The sequence below is a fragment of the Elephas maximus genome, chromosome 23 (genome assembly GCF_024166365.1).
Source record: "Elephas maximus indicus isolate mEleMax1 chromosome 23, mEleMax1 primary haplotype, whole genome shotgun sequence".
In the NCBI taxonomy this organism is placed as follows: domain Eukaryota; kingdom Metazoa; phylum Chordata; class Mammalia; order Proboscidea; family Elephantidae; genus Elephas; species Elephas maximus.
The window spans coordinates 4,888,183-4,914,793 of record NC_064841.1 but is presented as its reverse complement, the minus strand read 5'-3'; the positions used below and the strand labels follow the sequence as shown (position 1 = coordinate 4,914,793).

The following is a 26,611-nucleotide window of genomic DNA, read 5'->3' as shown; positions in this document are numbered from 1 at the left end:
CTGAGAGGGAAGCAAGATACAGTTATATGGCAGGCGAAGTTATCTACACAGATTAGGAAAATGGAAAACAAGATCGTTTTAAATAAGAAAAATAAGTGTGAAGAACTCCTGAAGTCTACCTTTCAGCTACAGATTAGACAGGCCTATAAAACAAACAATAACACGTGAGAAACGCGCTTCTTAGTTCAGTCAAGTACACGAGATCAAGTGGGCAACACCTACCCAAAAGTAAAAACAAGAAGGCAGGAAAGGACAGGAAAACTGGAGGAATAGACACAGAGAACCCAGGGTAGAAACAGGGAGAGGGCTGACACATTGCAGGGATGGCAACCAATGTCACAAAAATTTGCATATAAATTTTTGAATGAGAGACTAATTTGCACTGTTAACTTTCACCTAAGGCACAATAAAACTTTTAAAAAGTAATAATAAGCATGAACAAATGCACTGTCTGCGAGTTGTGGTCTTAAGTTCAAGTGTGAAACACAAGCCCTTCCGTTTCCTGCTAGGAACCAACTCCATGTACCACTTCAGCTTCCTGGGCAGTCTTGACAACATCCACCCAGGCCTTGAATCAGGACATGCTGCAATTTATTTGAGGAACAGAGATATGCCCATCAGACAGGCAGACCGGTAGAAAAGGTGGTGAATGAAGACGTCCAATGCATAGTTTACGTATTTGTGGAGAGAACACGTCCAAAGACGTAGAGCCTAGAGCAAGCTTGGGTGTTCCACAGTATGTCTTTGTGGGCATGGTTGCTGATGATGGCTGCAGAACACTGGAATATAAAGATTGGTGAGAACCACTGTTAAAGTGCTGTCTTACACTTAAAGAGGAACTCAATAAACGGGTTTGGAAACAGAGGAGTGAAGAGAGGGAGAGATTAACAGAGGGATACAGAAAATTTGTTCGATTCTTCCAGAGTTTAAAATTTATATAAAGCTTACTGATTATATTACTAGGATTCCATAAGACCAAGGTTCAGTGAGTGCTGAATATTGCCACCTGCTCTAGATGGTCTCACACCTAATTTCAGACACATCTCAAACATGGATTCTAAAGTTTAAAATATATCAGATGAAGCTATATACTTGAAATTTCTTAGTAGAGGAAGGAAAATGCTATGAGGCCAAAGTTTTGGGTTTTTTTTTTTTATTATTTGTTTGTTTGTTTTACTTTTCTCAATAAAATGAAAAATGTATGGAGACCTAGATTCAAATTCTGGCTTTGTCATTATTCACTATGCGATATGGGGCAAGCTGTACAACACCTCTGAGCCTCAGAGGCAAGCTAGGCCAGTAAGATTCTTACTTTCTGGCCTAGCTGGGGAATAAAGAGAGAAAAAGCAATTCAACAGTAGCTGAAGGAAGTACAGAGCACAGAAGTCATGAATAAACCAAAATTATTAGGAGACAGAAACTACATGCAAGCACAAACTAAGGTATGTGCTTAGAAGAGGCAGTGTTAATACCAATAATATTAGTATAAATAACTGGTACTTTGAGAAGTATTGGAAACACGGCAAGCACTATGAAAGTTCAATTCTCCCAATTCACTCCCCTCTCTCAACAATTCTATGAGGCAAGCACTATTATTAGCCCCATTTTACAGTTGAAGAAACAGAGACACAGAGGAATTACATAACTAGTCGGAGCACACAGCTAGTGCGCAGCAAACCTGGGGTTTGAACTCAATTATCTCCCAGTTCCTCAGGCCATATCCTTAACAAGGATGTAGGGATAAAAGGTGGTCTCTGAAGTGGACTCTGTTCAATTCCCATCTCCACCCCTTACTAGCTGTGTGGCCTGGGCAAGTTTTCAACACTCTAAGCCTCAATTTCTTCATCTGTGAAGGTGAGGATCATATCACATAAGGGTTCTCTACTGAGTGGTTGTTAGACTGTAATGAATGAGTCCATGCATGTAACCATAAGTCCCTTAGCAGAATTACCATATCATACCCCCTGCTGTCAAGTTGCTTCCAACTCCTAGTGACCCTATAGGACAGGGCAGACCTGCCCCATATGCTCTCTTAGGCTGTAATCTTTATGGGAGCAGATCACCAGGTCTTTCTCCCATGCAGCTGCTGGGGGGGTTCCAACCACCGACATTTTGATTAGCACCCAAGCACTTAACCACTGCACCACCAGGGCTCCTTGGGCAGGATGTCATAGTAAACGCCTAATAAATTATCATTACGTCTGTTAAAGTGCTCAGGCCAGACTCTAGCACATGGTAAGCTTTCAGAAACAGTAGCTATTATTATTTCAGGACCATTTATTACCACGGAGCCCTGACGGAACAAAGGTTAAGAGCTCGGCTGATCACCAAAAGGTCAGCAGTTTGAATCCACCAGCCACTGCTTGAAAACTTTGTGGGACAATTCCACTCTGTCCAGTAGGATCACTATAAGTCAGAATCAACTTGACAGCAATAAGTTTGATTGTTTTTTTTAATTACCTTGCAATTTTTCCTCTACCCTTGACAAGACGTTGTTGTTGTTGTTAGTTGCCATCAAGTCGATTCCAACTCATGGAGACCCTGCATGTGCAGAGTAGAATTGCTACACAGAGTTTTCAAGGCTGCGACCTTTAGGAAGCAGATCACCCGGCCTGTCTTCTGAGATGCCTCTAGGTAGGTTTGAACCGCTTACCTTTCGCTAGTAGTTAAGTGTTTAACTGTTTGTTAAACTCTAATGTGTTGTTGTTGTTACGTGCCGTCGAGTCGGTTCCGACTCATAGCAACCCTATGCACAACAGAACGAAACACTGCCCGGTCCTGAGCCATCCTTACAATTGCTGTTATGCTTGAGCTCATTGTTGCAGCCACTGTGTCAGTCCACCTCGTTGAGGGTCTTCCTCTTTTCCGCTGACCCTGTACTCTGCCAAGCATGATGTCCTTCTCCAGGGACTGATCCCTCCTGACAACATGTCCAAAGTATGTAAGACACAGTCTCACCATCCTTGCCTCTAAGGACCATTCTGGCTGCACTTCTTCCAGGACTGATTTGTTCGTTCTTTTGGCAGTCCATGGTATATTCAATATTCTTCTCCAACACCACAATTCAAAGGCGTCAACTCTTCTTAAGTCTTCCTTATTCATTGTCCAGCTTTCACATGCATATGATGTGATTGAAAATACCATGGCTTGGGTCAGGTGCACCTTAGTCTTCAGGGTGACATCTTTGTTTTTCAACACTTTGAAGAGGTCCTTTGCAGCAGATTTACCCAATGCGATGCGTCTTTTGATTTCTTGACTGCTGCTTCCATGGCTGTTGATTGTGGATCCAAGTAAAATGAAATCCTTGACAACGTCAATCTTTTCTCCATTTATCATGATGTTGCTCATTGGTCCAGTTGTGAGGATTCTTGTTTTCTTTATGTTGAGGTGCAATCCACACTGAAAGCTGTGGTCTTTGATCTTCATTAGTATGTGCTTCAAGTCCTCTTCACATTCAGCAAGCAAGGTTGCGTCATCTGCATAACACAGGTTCTTAATGAGTCTTCCTCCAATCCTGATGCCCCGTTCTTCTTCATATACACCAGCTTCTCGGATTATTTGTTCAGCATATAGATTAAACAAGCATGGTGAAAGAATACAATCCTGGCGCACACCTTTCCTGACTTTAAACCAATCAGTATCCCCTTGTTCTGTCCAAACAACTGCCTCTTAATCTATGTAAAGGTTCCTCATGAGCACAATTAAGTGTTCTGGAATTCCCATTCTTCGCAATGTTATCTATAGTTTGTTATGATCCACACAGTCGAATGCCTTTGCATATAGTCAATAAAACACAGGTAAACATCCTTCTGGTATTCTCTGCTTTCAGCCAGGATCCATCTGACATCAGTGATGATATCCTAGGTTCCACGTCCTCTTCTGAAACCAGCCTGAATTTCTGGCATTTCCCTGTTGATATACTGCTGCAGCCATTTTTGAATGATCTTCAGCAAAATTTTGCTTGTGTGTGATATTAATGATATTGTTCTATAATTTCCACAACTCGGTTGGATCACCTTTCTTGGGAATAGGCATAAATATGGATCTCTTCCAGTCAGTTGGACAGGAAGCTGTCCTCCATATTTCTTGGCATAGACGAGTGAGCACCTCCAGTGCTGCATCTGTTTGTTGAAACATCTCAACTGATATTCCATCAATTCCTGGAGCCTTGTTTTTCGCCAATGCCTTCAGAGCAGCTTGGACTTCTTCCTGCAGTACCATCGGTTCCTGATCATATGCCACCTCTTGAAATGGTTGAATATCTACTAATTATTTTTGGTATAATGACTCTGTGTATTCCTTCCATCTTCTTTTGATGCTTCCTGCATCGTTTAGTATTTTCCCCATGGAATCCTTCACCATTACAACTCGAGACTTGAATTTTTTCTTCGGTTCTTTCAGCTTGAGAAATGCTGAGCGTGTTCTTCCCTTTTGGTTCTCCATCTCCGGCTCTTTGCACATGTCATTATAATACTTTGTCTTCTCGAGAGGCCCTCTGAAATCATCTGTCCAACTCCCTTACCTCATCAATTCTTCCTTGTGCTTTAGCTGCTCAATGCTCAAGAGCAAGTTTCAGAGTTTCCTCTGACATCCATCTTGGTCTTTTCTTACTTTCCTGTTTTTTCAGTGACCTCTTGCTTTCTTCATGGATGATGTCCTTGATGTCATTCTACAACTCGTCTGGTCTTCGGTCACTAGTGTTCAATGTGTCAAATCTATTCTTGAGATGGTCTCTAAATTCAGGTGGGATATACTCAAGGTCATATTTTGGCTCTCGTGGACTTACTCTGATTTTCTTCAGTTTCAGCTTGAACTTGCATATGACCAATTGATGGTCTGTCCCACAGTCGGCCCCTAGCCTTGTTCTGACTGATGATATTGAGCTTTTCCATCGTCTCTTTCCACAGATGTAGTCAATTTGATTTCTGTGTGTTCCATCTGGCGAGGTCCATGTGTATGTCGCCGTTTATGTTGGTGAAAGAAGGTATTTGCAATGAAGAAGTCGTTGGTCTTGCAAAACTCTATCATTCGATCTCCAGCATTGTTTCTATCATCAAGGCCATATTTTCCAACTACTGATCCTTCTTCTTTGTTTCCAGCTTTCACATTCCAATCGCCAGTAATTATCAATGCAACTTGATTGCATGTTTGATCAATTTCAGACTGCAGAAGCTGATAAAAATCTTCTATTTCTTCATCTTTGGCGTTAGTGGTTAGTGAATAAATTTGAATAATAGTCGTATTAACTGGTCTTCCTTGTAGGCGTATGGATATTATCCTATCACTGACAGCGTTGTACGTCAGGATAGATCTTGAAATGTCCGTTTTGACGAATGCAACACCATTCCTCTTCGAGTGGTCATTCCCAGCATAGTAGACTACATGATTATCTGATTCAAAATGGCCAATACCAGTCCATTTCAGCTCACTATTGGTGTTTATGCGTTCCATTTCACTTTTGATGATTTCCAATTTTCCTAGATTCATACTTCGTACTTTCCAGGTTCTGATTATTAATGGATGTTTTTGAGTCATGCCACATCAGCAAATGAAGGTCCCGAAAGCTTTACTCCATCCACGTCATTAGGGTCGACTTTGCTTTGAGGAGGCAGCTCTTCCCCAGTCATCTTTTGAGTGCCTTCCTGCCTGGGGGCTCATCTTCCAGCACTGTATCAGACAATGTTCTGCTGCTATTCATAAGGTTTTCACTGGCTAATGCTTTTCAGAAGTAGACTGCTGGGTCCTTCTTCCTAGTCTGTCTTACCCTGGAAGCTCAGCTGAAATCTGTCCTCCGTGGGTGACCCTGCTGGTATCTGAATACTGGTGGAATAGCTTCCAGCAACACAGCAACACGCAAGCCCCAACAGTACAATGAACTGACAGACATGTGGGGGAAAACTCTAATGTAGGCACCCGGAAAAGCAGACTGCAAAACACCAGAGTGTAAACAGAGTTGTTACAAAAGCCTTGAAATAAATCTCCAAGATGTCATCCCACATGACTTGACATTTTCCCTAGTAACAAGCTGGTGCTACAATGAATGAACTCAACATTTGAAAACTAATCAAATATTTACTGAATGTCTACTATATAAGATCTAAGGTACAGTGGAGCCTGGGTGGGGTAGGTAGGAAGAGAGAAATTTTAAGGAATTAGTTATTTAATTATGGTTATAAAAGAAATATGCATGAAAAGATAGAAAACTGAAAGTGAAAAAAATTTTAGTGGCGAATGAATGCCACAGCTAAAAGTGATTGGTGTTCACAGAGACAATGGGCTGTGCTACAATGGTGAAGGTAGCAGAGGGCTTGGAGAGGAAGATAGGAACAAGGAGGCACCCCAGGGGAAGAAGCATAGAGATACAGAAACATAAAGCCCATTCCAGGACGCTAAACAGGCCATTTCCGCTGGACTAGAGAGCTCAAGAAGAGAACCAAAACCAAACCCAAACCCAGTGCCGTCGAGTTGATTCCAACTCATAGCAACCCTGTAGGACAGAGTAGAACTGCCCCATAGAGTTTTCAAGGAGCACCTGGTGTATTCGAACTGCCGACCCTTTGGTTAGCAGCCATAGCACTTAACCACTATGCCACCAGAGTTTCCAAGAAGAGAACAACAGGAGAGAAAGCTGGAAAGGTATGTAGAGGCCTAGATGATGGAAAGCCTGGAATGATAGGCCAGAGATCAGCACTGTTTATAGACCAACATTGATGTTTTTGGTCAGAGAAGCACAAGCAAAGAAGATTACTTTAGACAGCCTAAAACATTTTTGCTTGTTTATTTGCTTGTTTGTCTTTAAACATGAATCAGAAGTGTTGAGACCTTATTGATTATCCATATACCATCTACATCTCCCTTTTGCCTATAAGACAGAACCTCAATTTTTTCCTGGTATGAACCCATTGCTCCTATGACTCATAGGGAAATGAGCCCATACCCAGCCCCAGGGCAAGTTTCATGGGTCTATGGCTATTGTGATGGACCCGTTCCTTATTCTTGTGATCGATCTAGGTATGAGAGTGCAACCCAGTTCTAACCAAGGAGACAAGAGCCAATCTGCTTTGAGGGGATGACAGAATGCCTGGAAGAAGGTTCTACTCCCCTAAAAAGGAAACACCAGAAGAGATGGTCCTTTTCTCCCATTTCACTGCCATGTTGGTTTATGAGGCCCAGAACAGCTGAGGCCATTTTGTTACTGCCTTGATTATAAGACCAACACACAGTGGGGCAGAGCCAAAAGAACTGCAAGGAAACAGAACTAGAGCACCAATTTCCCACACTTGGGGTGTGCCTATCTCTGAGTTTCTTGTAATGTGAAGTAATAAATTTGTTTCTCAGGTAAGCCTTCATTTAGTCTAAGTCTTCTATTAAAGAGGAATGCATCTTAACTGATAAACAAAGGCAGAAGAAACTAGCAATATGGACATTGGTTAGTAGACTTCACAATAGGCTACCAGAAGGGTGAAGAGGCCCTGGACTAAGGAAGTTACCAGGAAAACAGGAAGAGGCAGATTGGAGATGTTACCAAGGACACAGCAAAAATCCAAGATGTCAAGTATAGAAGATAAGAGTGAAAAGCTTTAACTAGGAGTCCAGTCAAAACTATTTTACTGCATATCATTAAAACAATTTTTAAAAATTCATTAATCAGTTAACTGTGCTCGAGATAGGGCAATACACTTTAAAGTCCGTGGGATTTTATGATGTTCTTCACATTTTACAGGAAAATAAAAGGTCTAGTGCTATAAAAAAAATCTTACCCCAACTAAAAGATATCATGTCTCCAACACAGGGGAAATATTAACATTTACACCATTGACAGAAAACTGTTATGGATTTAAATTCCCCCCAAAATTAAAAAAGCAAAAATTGTCATCACTTATCCTGTCTCTCCACATCCATTACCCATTGACTGCAAAACTTCCACAGATCTCACCCAATACAATCCGGGTGTCCCTGTGTCAAGTCAAATAAGGAATTACAAGGCTGCTTTTACTTTTTGCTTTCTCATTCTTCCTAGAGGGTCGCCACCGGAGACGGGTGCGGTGCTCATCCAGGTAAAAGAGCCGAACGAGTCCTTTGGTCCCACGCTTCAGTTTGATCATCTGTGTCCCGGACTGCATTACACTCATGCATCTTTCAACTGTAAAAGAGAATTGAACATGCTCAGCCCTCACACAATGCACGTGATCACCAGTGTTCACATTACTGTCAGTGAACCACCTGTTTCTCCACCAGACTCCGATGACCAGGAGACAAATTTGCTAGAGGTTATCTGGAAAGACAGCCCTCATGGCACAGCAGTTAGGAGCTCGGCTGCTAACCAAAAGGTTGGCAGATGGAATCTACCACCCACTCCTTGGGAACCCTATGAGGCAGTTCTACCCTGTCCTATAGGGTGGCTATGAGTTGGAACTGACTCGACGGTGATAGGGTTTGGGCTTATCTAGAAGCAGAGTTGTTAAGGAATTCATTCATCAGGCTCATGTCAGTATAATGCCTTATTGACTGAAATAAAACTCTATTTCTAGGTAAACAACCCACTACTGCTGTCCAGAATGCCTTTTGTTTTAACTGGCACCATATTGTTTTCTGATGAGAATGATGACCATCTGATACTTGGATTTACGTTCATAAAGCAAGTTCTCAGACATCGTGTTAAATCTTCTGAGCTTTTAGATAGCCAGTTGTATAAACATCTAATCATAATGCTTTAAAGCAAAAACAGAAGATTGGCAAAATGTTGCAATTATTGAGGCTAGATGACAGTTAGATGTAGGTTCATATTATTCTATCTTTTGTGTATGCTTGAAAATAGTTAAATATCGTTTTTAATGTGATCAGAAAAATTTAAGCTTTCAAATTGACCATAAAACATTTTTTGATGAACTAAACTGCTAGGGTTTTCCATCTAGAGGAATAACTTGGCAATTAAACTCCAGTAATATTCAAATCCTTTATTGTCCAAGTCAAAGCTGCCATTTAAACCTGCTTTGCTTCACAATGAACCTACTGGAAGGGGGCATCTGTTGGTTTCGTCTGTTTCCCCTTCTTTTGGCCATAGCACCTCACTTTTCCTTTGGAACCACATCTCTTTCATTTCATGTGCCCTAGGTGAGCTGTCAGTCACCCCTAAGGAATGGACACCTGACTTAAGTTTAGAGCAAATCTGACTTCCTGTCAAAGAACACGAATCTTGAGCAGAGCACTGACTGGAAATCAAAAAATGACCAATTCCGACTCATAGCAGCCCTATAAGACAGAGTAGAACTGCTTTATAGGGTTCCAAGGAGCACCTAGTGGATTCAAACTGCCAACATTTTGATTAGCAACCAAACTCTTAACCACTATGCCAGCATGGTTTAAATTACCTGCGCCTCCCCCTTTTCAAAAAAAGGCAAGGACAGCCAGCTTCGAATTCATTTGCACTGCCCCTTATTTACCCTTCCCTTCCACTATTCCATTGCTTTTCTCTGAAACGGAATTGCTATGGCCGTAACACTTCAATCTTTTAATGGGAAAAGCACAGTAATATGAAAGTATAATCAATCACTTGAGCTAAGAAATACCACCTATCACTTAGCAAGCATCATGCAGAAAAACTCAAACATTTTAGAAAGTGGAATCTAATCCCTCAGTGATGCGGTATGTTTGCACAACATATTAAACACTCATTAACTTCTCACTTAGCCCACTGGCTCAGCCATGGATTTCCCCCTGGCTAAGATTCCAGCATTATCTGTTGCACTGGACAAGCGTCTGTGGTCGCAATGTACTTCGTAGAGTTACACCTGAAACAATGTACTGCTTAAGTTGTTATGTAGCTGCTTTATGCTTTCTCCCTGAATGCTCCCAATCACATTTCAAAGCCATTTGGCTAGAGTCAAATTGAAAAATAGAGTCCAATGGAGTCTTGAGAGTCATCTACTCTAGTTCTTCCTTCCCTAAACCTGATAGCAGACAGTCCATTGTAGTTGTAAGGCTAATCAGAGAGGGAGCACCCTCAGTCTTCTTTGTAACTCACTCCAAACCAAGCCAAACCCACTGCCATCAAGTCGATTCTGATGCGTACGACCCTATAAAGGACTGGTGAACTGCCCCATAGGGTTTCCAAGGCTGTAAATCTTTATGGAAACAGACTGCCACATCTTTCTCCTGCAAAGCAGCTGGTGGGTTCAGACCACTGACCTTTCAGTTAGCGGCCAAGCCTTTAACCACTACACCCCCAGAGCTTGGTGTAATTCATTCCAGTGGGTAGCAATCAGCAATGCTGGGGACAGAATATTCTTTCAATATCACCTAAATCACTTATGTGTCAGCAGAAGCCAATTTCTTCACCTGCAGCCCTCAGAAGAGATACCCAACAACAATACCACCCCCTAGCAAAGTCACTCTCCATCCATGCCAGATTGGTAGATTCCGTAACAGCGGGCCAGATGGCTTTACAGAGGGCAAACAAAGGGCAGAGCTCCAGTGGCTTAGAATTAACGTAACCTCATTCCACACATTTCCAGTGCTGGTTGTCCTCTAAGGAAAGTCTTCAAATGTCGGCTACGGATCCAGGCAGCCTCCAACCTGTGCACAATCCCTCTGATTCGACATTTTCCCTGATGATAGCACACATGGCTTTATTTGGACATAATGCAGCAAGTCAAGAACCTTAAGGCAGAAATGCCCATCACATAGCACATATGTTGTTTTTGTCCCGTATGTCCCAGACTTCCACAGGTACACACGTTTGTTGCACTAGCTGCAGTCTTAGTATTTAAGCCATTTGGCGCTCTGGTGTATTTTTTTGTTTGCTTCATTCGTATTAAAAAGTTTTCCATGTTTCTATAGTCTTCATAATTCTCTTTTAATGGCTGTGCAACAGAGTAGCATAAATATTTAAAGGGCATAACAGACAAGGAGTGTATTCTAAGCTTTATTGCATAATTAGAGTTTTAAAACTCTAGAGCTTTAAACTGAGTTTACAGAGTTTAACCCGTAAAATGAAAGGAGTAACGGTGTGGTCTACGAGATCATTTAGAATTCAACTCTTAAAATGGATTAGATCGATAGTTTCTGCTTCAAACACTTTAAAATAAGTAAGTTTCCTTAGGGGTGATCAGTTCACTTAAATCCATCAAGAAGAAAATGCTGTTAAAAAATATGCTATGAGGTCCTACTGGAGGCGGAGCCAAGATGGCGGACTAGGCAGACGCTACCTCGGATCCCTCTTACAACAAAGACACGGAAAAACAAGTGAATCGATCACATACATAACAATCTACGAACCCTGAACAACAAACACAGACTTAGAGACGGAGAACGAACTAATACGGGGAAGCAGCGATTGTTTCCAGAGCCTGGAGCCAGCATACCAGTCAGGTACGGCACAAGCACAGAGACCTGCTCCACCCCCCTGAACTAACCCCGGGAGGGGGACTAGCCGGTTCCACGGGCGGCGTGGGACGCAGCCGTTAGGAGAGGTCCCCGGGAGGCAGTGACTGATCTTGGAGCAGAAAGAGCAGCGTCCGAGCCGGGGAGCCGTCCCACAGGGATTTGGACTGCACGCAGGCGGCTTCATTAACATCTGAATAGCCTGAGCCAGAGGGAGAACTCTGATAGGGATCTGACTGCAGTTTTTTTTTAGCGGATTTTCTGGAAAAACTAGTTTCCCAGTGATGGCTCGGAGACAACAATCCATATCAAACCACTTAAAGAAGCAGACCGTGACAGCTTCTCCAACTCCCCAAACAAAAGAATCAAAATCTTTCCCAAATGAAGATACAATTTTGGAATTATCAGATACAGAATATAAAAAACTAATTTACAGAATGCTTAATGATATCACAAATGAAATTAGGATATCTGCAGAAAAAGCCAAGGAACACACTGATAAAACTGTTGAAGAACTCAAAAAGATTATTCAAGAACATACTGGAAAAATTAATAAGTTGCAAGAATCCATAGAGAGACAACATGTAGAAATCCAAAAGATTAACAATAAAATAACAGAATTAGACAACACACTAGGAAGTCAGAGGAGCAGACTCGAGCAATTAGAATGCAGACTGGGACATCTGGAGGACCAGGGAATCAACACCAACATAGCTGAAAAAAAATCAGATAAAAGAATTAAAAAAAATGAAGAAACCCTAAGAATTATGTGGGACTCTATCAAGAAGGATAACCTGCGGGTGATTGGAGTCCCAGAACAGGGAGGGGGGACAGAAAACACAGAGAAAATAGTTGAAGAACTTCTGACAGAAAACTTCCCTGACATCATGAAAGACGAAAGGATATCTATCCAAGATGCTCATCGAACCCCATTTAAGATTGATCCAAAAAGAAAAACACCAAGACATATTATCATCAAACTCACCAAAACCAAAGATAAACAGAAAATTTTAAAAGCAGCCAGGGAGAAAAGAAAGGTTTCCTTCAAGGGAGAATCAATAAGAATATGTTCTGACTACTCAGCAGAAACCATGCAGGCAAGAAGGGAATGGGACGACATATACAGAACACTGAAGGAGAAAAACTGCCAACCAAGGATCATATATCCAGCAAAACTCTCTCTGAAATATGAAGGCGAAATTAAGATATTTACAGACAAACACAAGTTTAGAGAATTTGCAAAAACCAAACCAAAGCTACAAGAAATACTAAAGGATATTGTTTGGTCAGAGAACCAATAATATCAGATATCAGCACAACACAAGGTCACAAAACAGAACGTCCTGATATCAACTCAAATAGGGAAATCACAAAAACAAACAAATTAAGATTAATTAAAAAAAAAATACACATAACAGGGAATCATGGAAGTCAATAGGTAAAAGATCACAATAATCAAAAAGAGGGACTAAATACAGGAGGCATTGAACTGCCATATGGAGAGTGATACAAGGCGATATAGAACAATACAAGTTAGGTTTTTACTTAGAAAAATAGGGGTATATAATGAGGTAACCACAAAAAGGTATAACAACTCTATAACTCAAGACAAAAACCAAGAAAAACGTAACGACTCAACTAACATAAAGTCAAACACTATGAAAGTGAGGATCTCACAATTTACTAAGAAAAACGCCTCAGCACAAAAAAGTATGTGGAAAAATGAAATTGTCAACAACACACATAAAAAGGCATCAAAATGACAGCACTAAAAACTTATTTATCTATAATTACCCTGAATGTAAATGGACTAAATGCACCAATAAAGAGACAGAGAGTCACAGACTGGATAAAGAAACACGATCCATCTATATGCTGCCTACAAGAGACACACCTTAGACTTAGAGACACAAACAAACTAAAACTCAAAGGATGGAAAAAAGTATATCAAGCAAACAATAAGCAAAAAAGAAGAGGAGTAGCAATATTAATTTCTGACAAAATAGACTTTAGACTTAAATCCACCACAAAGGATAAAGAAGGACACTATATAATGATAAAAGGGACAATTGATCAGGAAGACATAACCATATTAAATATTTACGCACCCAATGACAGGGCTGCAAGATATATAAATCAAATTTTAACAGAACTGAAAAGCGAGATAGATACCTCCACAATTATAGTAGGAGACTTCAACACACCCCTTTCGGAGAAGGACAGGACATCCAGTAAGAAGCTCAACAGAGACACGGAAGATCTAATTACAACAATCAACCAACTTGACCTCATTGACTTATACAGAACTCTCCACCCAACTGCTGCAAAATATACTTTTTTTTCTAGCGCACATGGAACATTCTCTAGAATAGACCACATATTAGGTCATAAAACAAACCTTTGCAGAGTCCAAAACATCGAAATATTACAAAGCATCTTCTCAGACCACAAGGCAATAAAACTAGAGATCAATAACAGAAGAACGAGGGAAAAGAAATCAAATACTTGGAAAATGAACAATACCCTCCTGAAAAAAGACTGGGTTATAGAAGACATCAAGGAGGGAATAAGGAAATTCATAGAAAGCAACGAGAATGAAAATACTTCCTATCAAAACCTCTGGGACACAGCAAAAGCAGTGCTCAGAGGTCAATTTATATCAATAAATGCACACATACAAAAAGAAGAAAGAGCCAAAATCAGAGAACTGTCCCTACAACTTGAACAAATAGAAAGTGAGCAACAAAAGAATCCATCAGGCACCAGAAGAAAACAAATAATAAAAATTAGAGCTGAACTAAATGAATTAGAGAACAGAAAAACAATTGAAAGAATTAACAAAGCCAAAAGCTGGTTCTTTGAAAAAATTAACAAAATTGATAAACCATTGGCTAGACTGACTAAAGAAATACAGGAAAGGAAACAAATAACCCGAATAAGAAATGAGAAGGACCACATCACAACAGAACCAAATGAAATTAAAAGAATCATTTCAGATTATTATGAAAAATTGTACTCTAACAAATTTGAAAACCTAGAAGAAATGGATGAATTCCTTGAAAAACACTACCTACCTAAACTAACACATTCAGAAGCAGAACAACTAAATAGACCCATAACAAAAAAAGAGATTGAAACGGTAATCAAAAAACTCCCAACAAAAAAAAGTCCTGGCCCGGACGGCTTCACTGCAGAGTTCTACCAAATTTTCAGAGAAGAGTTAACACCACTACTACTAAAGGTATTCCAAAGCATAGAAAATGACGGAATACTACCCAACTCATTCTATGAAGCCACCATCTCCCTGATACCAAAACCAGGTAAAGACATTACAAAAAAAGAAAATTATAGACCTATATCCCTCATGAACATTGATGCAAAAATCCTCAACAAAATTCTAGCCAATAGAATCCAACAACACATCAAAAAAATAATTCACCCTGATCAAGTGGGATTTATACCAGGTATGCAAGGCTGGTTTAATATCAGAAAAACCATTAATGTAATCCATCACATAAATAAAACAAAAGACAAAAACCACATGATCTTATCAATTGATGCAGAAAAGGCATTTGACAAAGTCCAACACCCATTTATGATAAAAACTCTTACCAAAATAGGAATTGAAGGAAAATTCCTCAACATAATAAAGGGCATCTATGCAAAGCCAACAGCCAATATCACTCTAAATGGAGAGAACCTGAAAGCATTTCCCTTGAGAACGGGAACCAGACAAGGATGCCCTTTATCACCGCTCTTATTCAACATCGTGTTGGAAGTCTTAGCCAGGGCAATCAGGCTAGACAAAGAAATAAAAGGTATCCGGATTGGCAAGGAAGAAGTAAAGTTATCACTATTTGCAGATGACATGATTATATACACAGAAAACCCTAAGGAATCCTCCAGAAAACTACTGAAACTAATAGAAGAGTTTGGCAGAGTCTCAGGTTATAAAATAAACATACAAAAATCACTTGGATTCCTCTACATCAACAAAAAGAACACCGAAGAGGAAATAACCAAATCAATACCATTCACGGTAGCCCCCAAGAAGATAAGATACTTAGGAATAAATCTTACCAAGGATGTAAAAGACCTATACAAAGAAAACTACAAAGCTCTACTACAAGAAATTCAAAAGGACATACTTAAGTGGAAAAACATACCTTGCTCATGGATAGGAAGACTTAACATAGTAAAAATGTCTATTCTACCAAAAGCCATCTATACATTTAACGCACTTCCGATCCAAATTCCAATGTCATATTTTAAGGGGATAGAGAAACAAATCACCAATTTCATATGGAAGGGAAAGAAGCCCCGGATAAGCAAAGCACTACTGAAAAAGAAGAAGAAAGTGGGAGGCCTCACCTTACCTGACTTCAGAACCTATTATACAGCCACAGTAGTCAAAACAGCCTGGTATTGGTACAACAACAGACACATAGACCAATGGAACAGAATTGAGAACCCAGACATAGATCCATCCACGTATGAGCAGCTGATATTTGACAAAGGACCAGTGTCAATTAACTGGGGAAAAGACAGCCTTTTTAACAAATGGTGCTGGCATAACTGGATATCCATTTGCAAAAAAATGAAACAGGACCCATACCTCACACCATGCACAAAAACTAACTCCAAGTGGATCAAAGACCTAAACATAAAGACTAAAACGATAAAGATCATGGAAGAAAAAATTGGGACAACCCTAGGAGCCCTAATACAAGGTATAAACAGAATACAAAACATTACCAAAAATGATGAAGAGAAACCCGATAACTGGGAGCTCCTAAAAATCAAACACCTATGCTCATCTAAAGACTTCACCAAAAGAGTAAAAAGACCACCTACAGATTGGGAAAGAATTTTCAGCTATGACATCTCCGACCAGCGCCTGATCTCTAAAATCTACATGATTCTGTCAAAACTCAACCACAAAAAGACAAACAACCCAATCAAGAAGTGGGCAAAGGATATGAACACACATTTCTCTAAAGAAGATATTCAGACAGCCAACAGATACATGAGAAAATGCTCTCGATCATTAGCCATTAGAGAAATGCAAATTAAAACTACGATGAGATTCCATCTCACACCAGCAAGGCTGGCATTAATCCAAAAAACACAAAATAATAAATGTTGGAGAGGCTGCGGAGAGATTGGAACTCTCATACACTGCTGGTGGGAATGTAAAATGGTACAACCACTTTGGAAATCTATCTGGCGTTATCTTAAACAGTTAGAAATAGAACTACCATACAACCCAGAAATCCCACTCCTGGGAACATACCCTAGAGATACAAGAGCCTTCATACAAACAGATATATGCACACCCATGTTTATTGCAGCTCTGTTTACAATAGCAAAAAGTTGGAAGCAACCAAGGTGTCCATCAACGGATGAATGGGTAAATAAATTGTGGTATATTCACACAATGGAATACTACGCATCGATAAAGAACAGTGACGAATCTCTGAAACATTTCATAACATGGAGGAACCTGGAAGGCATTATGCTGAGCGAAATGAGTCAGAGGCAAAAGGACAAATACTGTATAAGACCACTATTATAAGATCTTGAGAAATAGTAAACCTGAGAAGAACACATACTTTTGTGGTTACGAGGGGGGGAGGGAGGGAGGGTGGGAGAGGGTTTTTTTATTGATTAATCAGTAGATAAGAACTGCTTTAGGTGAAGGGAAAGACAACACTCAATACATGGAAGGTCAGCTCAATTGGACTGGACCAAAAGCAAAGAAGTTTCCGGGATAAAATGAATGCTTCAAAGCTCAGCGGAGCAAGCGCGGGGGTCTGGGGAACATGGTTTGCGGGGACTTCTAAGTCAATTGGCAAAATAATTCTATTATGAAATCATTCTGCATCCCACTTTGAAATGTGGCGTCTGGGGTCTTAAATGCTAACAAGCAGCCATCTAAGATGCAGCAATTGGTCTCAATCCACCTGGAGCAAAGGAAAATGAAGAACACCAAGCCCACATGACAACTAAGAGCCCAAGAGACAGAAAGGGCCACATGAACCAGAGACCTACATCATCCTGAGACCAGAAGAACTAGTTGGTGCCCGGCCACAATCGATGACTGCCCCGACAGGGAGCTCAGCAGAGGACCCCTGAGGGAGCAGGAGAGCAGTGGGATGCAGACCCCAAATTCTCATAAGAAGACCAAACTTAATGGTCTGACTGAGACTGGAGGAATCCCGGCGGTCATGCTCTCCAGACCTTCTGTTGACACAGGACAGGAACCATCCCTGAAGACAACTCATCAGACATGAAAGGGACTGGTCAGCGGGTGGGAGAGAGACGCTGATGAAGAGTGAGCTAATTATATCAGGTGTACACTTGAGATTGTGTTGGCAACTCTTGTCTGGAGGGGGGATGGGAGGATAGAGAGAGAGGGAAGCCGGCAAAATTGTCAAGAAAGGAGAGACTGAAAGGGCTGACTCAAGACGGGGAGAGTAAGTGGGAGTAGGGAGTGAGATGTATGTAAACTTATATGTGACAGACTGATTGGATTTGTAAACGTTCACTTGAAGCTTAATAAAGAAAAAAAAAAAAATATGCTATGAAAAAAAGAAATTCTCTGGTTTGAAGTAACATAATATGAAGTATACATCATTTGAGGAGAGAGTCTCAATTATTTCCACTAAATATATAATGACCTGGCAGGTTAGTGGTTAAGAGATCAGCTGCTAACCAAAAGGTGGGCAGTTTGAATCCACCAGCCGCTCCTTAGAAACCCTACGGGGCGATTCTACTCTGTTCTATGGGGTCTCTCTGAGTTGGAACCGACTCGACAGCACCTATCGACAAGAACGGTAACAAGCAGGGTTTTGTTCTTTAAGTCAGGTTGGAACCATCTGACACTGAAATTTTTTAACAGCCTTATTGAAGCAAAATTTACACGCAGTAAAACTCACCCACTTTAAACGTACAATTCAATGATTTTAGCGTATTTGCAGAGTTGTGTGACAATCTAATTTTACAATATTCCCATTACCCCAGGAAGAAACCTCACGTCCAGGTGCACTCTCTCCCCATTCCTAGGCAGCCATTAACCTACTTTCTAATATTATTATTGTTGTTGTCTTTTGCCTTTGAGTGGATTTCAGCTCATGGTGACCCCACGTGTTACACAGTAGAACTGCTCCATAGGGTTTTCTTGGCTGTAACCTTTATGGAAGCACATTGCCAGGGCTTTTCCTCCGTGATGCCACTGGGTGGGTTCGAGACACCAACCTTTTGATTACCGCCAAGTGTAAACAATTTGCACCACCCAGAGTCTGACACTACAGATTTGCCTTTTCTGAACATTTCATAAAGATGAAATCATTCAATATGCAGCCTTTTGTGTCTGGTTTCTTTCACCTAGCATGATTATTTTTGGTTTCTTAATGATGATTGTGTTCATTATTTTCTGGTCTTCTCCTCCCCTTCTTCAACTCCTGCACATCGTACTAAACTCTTCCCCTGGCATTTAGGGTAAAAATGATCCTGAATCGGAGACAGGCTGAATAAAATAATATACACGCACACAGCGGAGTACCATGCAGCAATAGGAGATAGTGAGGAGGATCTCTGTGAACCAGTATGCAGTGATTTCCAGAAGATATTAAGTGAAAAAGGCCAAGTGTAAATGAGCATATATAGTGTGTGCTGCCTTTTCTGTAAAAAAATAGAAGGAAATTTTATACAGTTGCCTGTTTATCATTACAAAAAGAAATACAAAAAGGATAAACCAGAAAACAATGAAGTTGGTTACCTATAAGAGTGGGAGAGAATCCAGTGGAAGGGATAAGGAAAGGAGTGACATTTCTCTCAGTATGCTACATATTCAAAAATAAAACTAAACCAGTAAGCATGGGGGAAGTGGAAAACAGAAACAAGTATGCTTGTTTTGCATAAATATGCAAAATTACCTCCTACCGCCAAGAAAGAAAAGCCAGGAGCAGAGTGTATTCTTTGGACCCAGGGTCCCTGAGCTGAGAACCTCCTAGACCAAGAGAAGAACGACACCAAGACACATGAAGATCTCCAAGGAACACTGGGCCCACAGACGTTGAAAGGAGACAAGGACCTTTCCTCAGAGCCGACAGACAGAAAAAGCCTTCCCCTAGTGCTGGCATCCTGAATTCAGACTTCCAGCCTCCTAAACCATGAAAGAATAAATTTCTGCTTGTTAAAGCCATCCACCTGTGGTATTTCTGTTATAGCAGCCCTAGATAACTAAAAATTTGGTATAAATATTCTGACATTTATATGTATTTTATGTAAGTGTAGTTGTATGTTTGTGTGTGTTTATGTGTCTAAAAAAACCCAAGCCGGTTGTCATCAAGTCAACTCCAGCTCATGGTGACCCCATGTGTGTGTTAGAGTAGAACTACACTCCATAGGGTTTTCAATGGCTGATTTTTCAGAAGCAGATTGCCAAGGCTTTTTTCCAAGGCTCCTATGGATGGACTCAAACCTCCAACCTTTTAGTTAGCAGCTGAGCACTTAAGAATTGCACCACCAAGCGTATATATGTATATATATATATATATCCTCACTCTTTTTTTTTTTTTTTATCATCGGAATCAACTCAACGACAAGGGGCTTGTTTTTTGTCTTTTCTGGATCCTTTGAAAGGACCACAAAGCAAAATTACCCCAGTAGCACTAAGCACACAGGATGTGCTTCTCATTCCCTGCTCCAAATGTCACCTTGAGATGGTTTCTCCCAGAGAGTGGTGACCATGCCTGAGTTACAATCATACAAGAATATCACTTACACTCTTTCATGAACACATCTTTTCTTAGACACTGGTCAACCAAACTGTGTCATGGATTGAATTATGTCTCCCCCCCCAAAAATTTGTGTATGAATTTGGCTGAGCCATGATTCCCAGTATTGTGTGGTTGTCGTCCATTTTGTGATTGTAATTTTATGGTAAAGAGGACTAGGATGGGATTGTAACACCCTTACTAAGGTTACATCCCCATCCAATGTAAAGGGGGTTTCCCTGGGGTATGGCCTGCACCACCTTTTCTCTTACAAGAGATAAAAGGAAAGGGAAGAAAGCAGAGAGTTGGAGACCTCATACCACCAAGAAAGCAGTGCCAGGAGCAGAGCGTGTCCTTTGGACCCAGGGTCGCTGTGCGAAGAAGATCCTAGTCTGGGGGAAGACTGATGAGAAGGCAGACAGAGAGAGAAAGCCTTCCCCTGGAGCTGATGCCCTGAACTTAGACTTTTAGCCTACTTTGCTGTGAAGAAATAAATTTCTCTTTGTTAAAGCTATCCACTTGTGGTGTCTGTGTTCCAGCAGCACTAGGTAACTAAGACACTGTGCATTAGCAGGCAAAAAATATTTTGAGTCCTTTGTAAAAGAATCTTTTCAGCAAAGATGTTACATGAAAAACGTGAATTGATTTCTTGTCAGCTTCCACAGATTAGAGAAAATCTGAGAGACTGAAAGGGATTAGCTTCTGAAAACATTTCATTTCTATGTAGAAAAAATGCCAAACAATGCAGGTAATGGCTCTCTCAAAGGAAGGGAAAGAAGACTGCCTGAAATCATTGGAGGAGATGTCAATAGTGTGTTTAGTTGTCCACACAAACCAAAAACATATCTGGGGGCTCTATACATACTGGGGTGCTAAGGAAACCTTGTTTGTGGGCACTGAGGGTGGATCGCAGTGTTTGTCCACAGGTTCGGAAGATGAAGGAGAGGGCAAGGTGAGTTCCGGTTCAGCATCTGTCACTAACTGGCCTGTGAACTTCAAAAGGTCGCTGAATGGCTTTTAATATCCCACTTTCCTCATCCTAAAAGGTATTTTCCTCCAAATTCTAAGTCTGTAAAACAGCTGATCCAGCTTTCTGAAATGTCACTTTACTTTTCGATAGTATGAAATCCCAGCTCCTCCAAAAACCTTTTAGAATAAGTTTAAGGGGTGGCGGGGGGGGGGGGGGGGGGAGTGATCAACACCTGGATGCCTTCTTACAGACATGACTTTTTAAATGATCTTTATGTAATATATATAAAACTGCTCTTCCCAGGGGGTGCCTTCGCTTGAAAGGTTATTCTTTTCCAGGAGCCAGGCCTTAAAGCCAGATAACATCAACTTCTGAGTAGAGGTGCTTACAGACAACCTGGGTGAGCTCCACTCTTACTAAGTCATGATCCTTCCCAGCCAGGAGCAAACAATGCGGAGCTCATTGATTTTTTTCTTGTTCTTTTTTTCATTGCTTAAATCACTCCTGTGGAGAAGATAAGATCATTTGAAATGTTTTTTTGAAAACTAATTGGTTAGCAGTAACATTTGGAACTTGTTTGCAAGCCTCATATGCAGACAGTTGATGGGATTGCAAAACGGACAAATTCATGTGAGGGCATTTAGGACAAAGAAAGTATGAATAGAATTGATGAGCAATATGTAAAATGTCAGAGCTCCTTTTCTGTTTTAGTAAAGCCTTCCACATACCACTTTCCTTTTTAATAAGATCTATTTCATATTCAACAGTTTTTTCCGTTGCATAATTTTTAGCACCAGGAAACAAATGAAATACTAACAGGAATTCATAACAATACAGTTTGGTTGCGTTTATTTTCATGCTATACGGTGAGAAGAAACCCTGGTGGCGCAGTGGTTAAGTGCTACAGCTGCTAACCAAAAGGTCAGCAGTTCAAATCCACCAGGCGCTCCTTGGAAACTCTACAGGGCAGTTCTACTCTGACATATAGGGTCGCTATGAGTTGCAGTTGACTCGATGGCAACGGGTTTGGCTGGGTTGGTTATACCATGAGAAAGGGGTGAATTAATTTTTTTTTTTTTAATCTACATCTAGTTGTTCCCCTGTGGCACAGTGGTTAAGAACTCGGCTGCTAACCAAAAAGTCGGCAGTTTGAATCCACCAGCCGCTCCTTGGAAACGCTACAGGGCAGTTCCACTTTGTCCTATAGGGTGGCTATCAGTCAGAATCAACTCTACGGCAGTGGGTTGTTTTGTTTTGTTTTAATTCGACTCCAACATAAGATCAGAAATGACATTGTCACCACCATCCCCATCATTCCACAGTATGGTTTGTTATAAACAGAACACCAAACCTGCTCCATCGTTTATTCACGGATATGACATTGTATTGGATATCTGGAGGCAAAAGTCCCAAGCCGCCATAAATACTGGCCTTTATTCTATAGAACATTGCCATCTAATAAAGCTTTTTTATGATTCTCCATTCTGGCTGCACATTCAAATCACTTGGGGACATTCTCTAACATGTTGCTCCCAACCCCCTCCCCCTCCCCACACCACTGAAATGGGAATCTCTTGGGGTGAGGCTGGGCATCACTTTTGTTTCTGGTTTGTTAGCTTTAAGCTTCCCAGGGATCCCACTGCACACCCAGAGTGAAGGTCGCTGACAGATATCTTCTCACTGATTCCTCCCAATCTCCCTGTGAACCAAACCAAAATGCCAAACTCGTTGCCATCGAGTCGATTCCAACTCAAAGCGACCCTATAGAACAGAGTAGAATGGCCCCACAGAGTTTCCAAGGAGAGCCTGGTGGATTCAAACTGAACAGAGATTATTAATTACCTCTCGTTGCAGAGTGGATGAAACAGACTCAAAGAAGTGAGGAGGCTTGTGTGAGGTTATAAAGCTAGTAAATGGCAGGCCTGGCCCCATTTCCTGATCTATAAAAATAAGAAGTCAGGTTTGTTGGTTCTTAAGACCCTTTTTTCCAAATAGTGTTATTGTTGGCAGCTATCGAGTCAGCTCACAACTCACGATGACGGCCCCGCGAACAGAGGATTGCGCCGTTGTGGTCCACAGGGTTTTCACGGGGCCATTCTCAGAAGTAGATCGCCAGCCCTTTCTGCTTAGTTTGTCTTAGTCTGGAAGCTCCGCTGAAACTTGCTCAACGTCATAGCAACACACACACCTCCACAGACAAGATGATGGCAGCTGCGCTTGAGGTACATTAGCTGGGAACCGGACCCAGCTCTCCTGCGTGGAAGGCAACGGCTCTACCATTGAACCACCACTGGCCTCTTATCAAGTACTAGAGTCTATAATGTTCCAGGAAACCCTGGTGGCATAGTGATTAAGAGTTTGACTACTAACCAAAAGGTCGGTAGTTCAAATCCACCAGGCTCTCCTTGAAAACCTAATATTAATACAATATTCTAGGTCTAGCTTTTAGAAACTTTACATATCATAGTGATACCACTTAATGGGAATGACAAGACTGAATAAGTATACTCGAAAAGTCACAACAGAATAGAGGGAGATGCAAAACAATAAGAGCAATAAGGACCACCAGAAGGGGGATTGAGAAGGGGACTCCAGAGGAGACAGAATCGAATGCTGGTCCCACAGGATCATAATAGGAACAATTAGTTGTTTTCTATTGTTCATATTCCAGGTCTGTGCACATTTTTCCCCATTTTGAATGTGTAGTGATAACTATGATTATTTTACATGAATTATAAGTATTTTGTCCATCATGTAAGAAATTAGAGCTTAATACTCATTCTTAGTAACTGAACAACCCCAATGTTCTTGGCTGTTTCCAGAGTAGCACTGGGTAAGGAGCAATTTGTTCAGCTACATTGGTAATGCTTAACCTTCCCTAAAGCCAATAAAATATTTTTTCTCATTTTTACAAGAACTGTCATGGCAGAGAATGAAAGGATTTCTACAGGGCATGTTAAAAAAATAAAAAGTATACCATAGTATGTCCTAATTTCAAAGCGCTAAGAGAAGCTCAGTGCATTAGGTCAAAATGAGATGCTCTTAAATGGAAGTGTACATGTCTGTTAGGAGACATAAACTGAGTGAGATCCCTGGACAAACCCACCCTCCTAAGGCAGCAACTGGTCCCCACCTGGCTTTTCTTTAAAATACAAAGTCTTAGGCCAGATCCCCAGAGATCTCTGGGGCTTGAGAATACACATTTTAAAGATCACCCAGGTGATGCTCAGGCCCACTAAAAATGCGGTGATTACAGCTCCAGGCAGTATTACTGCTCACCTTCCCTGATTACCACGTGGTCGGTGGGAGCCAATCACAGTTTCCCAGGCACAGAGAATCAGTCATTAGTTTGGAGCCCTGGTGGTTAGCTGTTAACCAAAAGGTCAGCAGTTCACATCCACCAGCTGCTCCTTGGAAATCCTATGGAGCAGTTCTACTCCGCCCTATAGGGTCGCTATGAGTCGGAATCGATTTGACAGCAAGTGTGTTGTTTGGTTTTTTATTTAAATTAAAGAACCAAAAGCCTACTGCTCGGTTGCATATTTGGACATTAGCACAAGGTCTTCCTCCTACTGATAAAATACAAAATATCCCAGTTAAAGCAAGGTTAAAATATCCAAAATTCCCTTGTGTAAATAATCTTTATCAACTGTTTCTCTAACAACCTCTTATCTCCTTGGGGGCTGCTCAATCCCTCAAAAGTTCTTGTTTGTTCTAACTCATACACAGCTACTAAACGGGACACAGGTGCTTTGTTAGCTTTGAGTCCTAATGAACAGTCCTCGTTTTATCTGACCTCACCCTCATCCCACCCAGGGAGCAAGGTATCACTACAAGATACTGACACATACTAAGCATAAGTATTATTTAGGTTGTTATAGTCTAATCTATTTCTCCCGGTATACTTTTCCCACCTACCTCTTGCTTTTACGTCAATTGCTTTTTTAAAAGGAATGTCTGTTCCAACAAATTTGTGTGCCCCCCCGCCCCGCTCCCCAGGGAGTCCCCCATTCTTACATGTGAGCTCCTATTTCCTTCACCAACTGGTTTATGGGGCTAATCCTTTTCTGTCATGAATAGGTAACCCAGAGTTCAAGAAAGAGTAGCAGATTATTTTGTGCAAACCGTAGGTCATAATTCTGTGTGCCTTTAAGGCTCTCCGTCTGAGAGTTCAATAACAGAAAAGGAAGGAAGAGATCACATGTTCCCTCGAAAACAACCCCCCCTCCATTCCTGTCAAGGCCTTTTGCTTTCGGGCCAAAGTCTGGCAGAGGCTGAAGGTTTCAGAGACCACCTGTTGCGCTGAAGCAGGCTTGGATGCTTTCCAGTGGCAGCCCACTGGAAATCCAGTTGTAGGGCATTGACAGCAGGCCTCTGCTTTCTGTGGCAGGTGTTTTTGTAAAGTAACCATCCATCCTAAAACATAAAAGTAGATCTCCATGTTCTGAGCAAAATGCCTGGGAAAATCCCCTCAGGTTTACTTTTCAAATATTGTCCTGAGCCAAACCCTTGTCTTAATATCATAAAAAATATCATAGTCCTCCTTAAAAGAAAAAAAAAAAAAAACACCACGTAAACATCACTGAGTAACTAAGCAAATGCCTAGTCCATCACAGCCTGTTTGTGGTATTTTCATTGGAGCTCCTAACCCAAATCACTGCACTACAGATCTCAAAATTATTAAAAAAAAAAAAAAAAGAAAAATCTAAAACTGGGAAAAAAGATGAAAATGTGTTTTAGGCAAAGTTTACATATATAATTAGAGTAGCTTCTCTATAAAGTTTTCTAATAGTTAAACCCAGGGAATAAAGGCCAGCACTAAAATCATTTAACTATCTAGATGCAAAATTTCTTGTCACTCTCTAAATTCAGAAATAATTACACACACTAACACATGTGTATGCATGTGTTCGCACACACATACTCACATGCCTCTTGAGCAGTAGGAAGCTGACTGCCTAGTGAGGATAAGCAGGGCTGATTGGTGGGATATTTTCAGTAAAGCCTGGGAAGTGTAGGGGAATTGGCAAGAGACTGGGAAAAAAGGCCATGAGGGGCAATAAGGTTAGATATTAAACACAATGGTGGCAGGATTAAGAAGGAACTGGAAGCAAAACTTTTGATAGTGAAGAAGAGAGCCAGCAGGGGAGAACCCTAAGATCAGAGCTGCGGTCCAGGGAAAAGCGGGGGGGGGGGGGGGGGGGGGTGGGAAGGGTGATGAGCACCCGACAGCTACCTTAGTAGCTCTTGATGTCAGAATCCGGGGACACGGGGAGAGTGTCTCATGTATGACTTTGATAGGCCAATAAACAAATGTTGCAGGACACGTATTTCAGCCACTATAATCTACACAGCTTTAAACACTTTTTTTTCAGTTGCTGTCAGGTGGCTTCTGACCCACTGCCACCCCAAGTGTGTCAGAGTAGAACTGTGCTCCATAGAGGAATTAATGGCTGATTTTTCAGAAGTAGATCGCCAA

At 41.1% G+C, this 26,611-nt stretch overlaps 1 protein-coding gene across 8 annotated transcripts in view; it reads right to left on the bottom strand.

Annotated features, from left to right (window-relative positions):
- Positions 1-26,611, bottom strand: part of PLCH1 (phospholipase C eta 1) — a 277,526-nt gene that overhangs the window by 89,025 nt on the left and 161,890 nt on the right. For all 8 annotated transcript variants that reach the window (XM_049867197.1, XM_049867198.1, XM_049867196.1 and 5 more), the window contains exon 3: positions 7,997-8,143. In XM_049867197.1, coding sequence (XP_049723154.1) covers positions 7,997-8,143 — 147 coding nt within the window. The remainder of the gene's footprint in view (positions 1-7,996; positions 8,144-26,611) is intronic.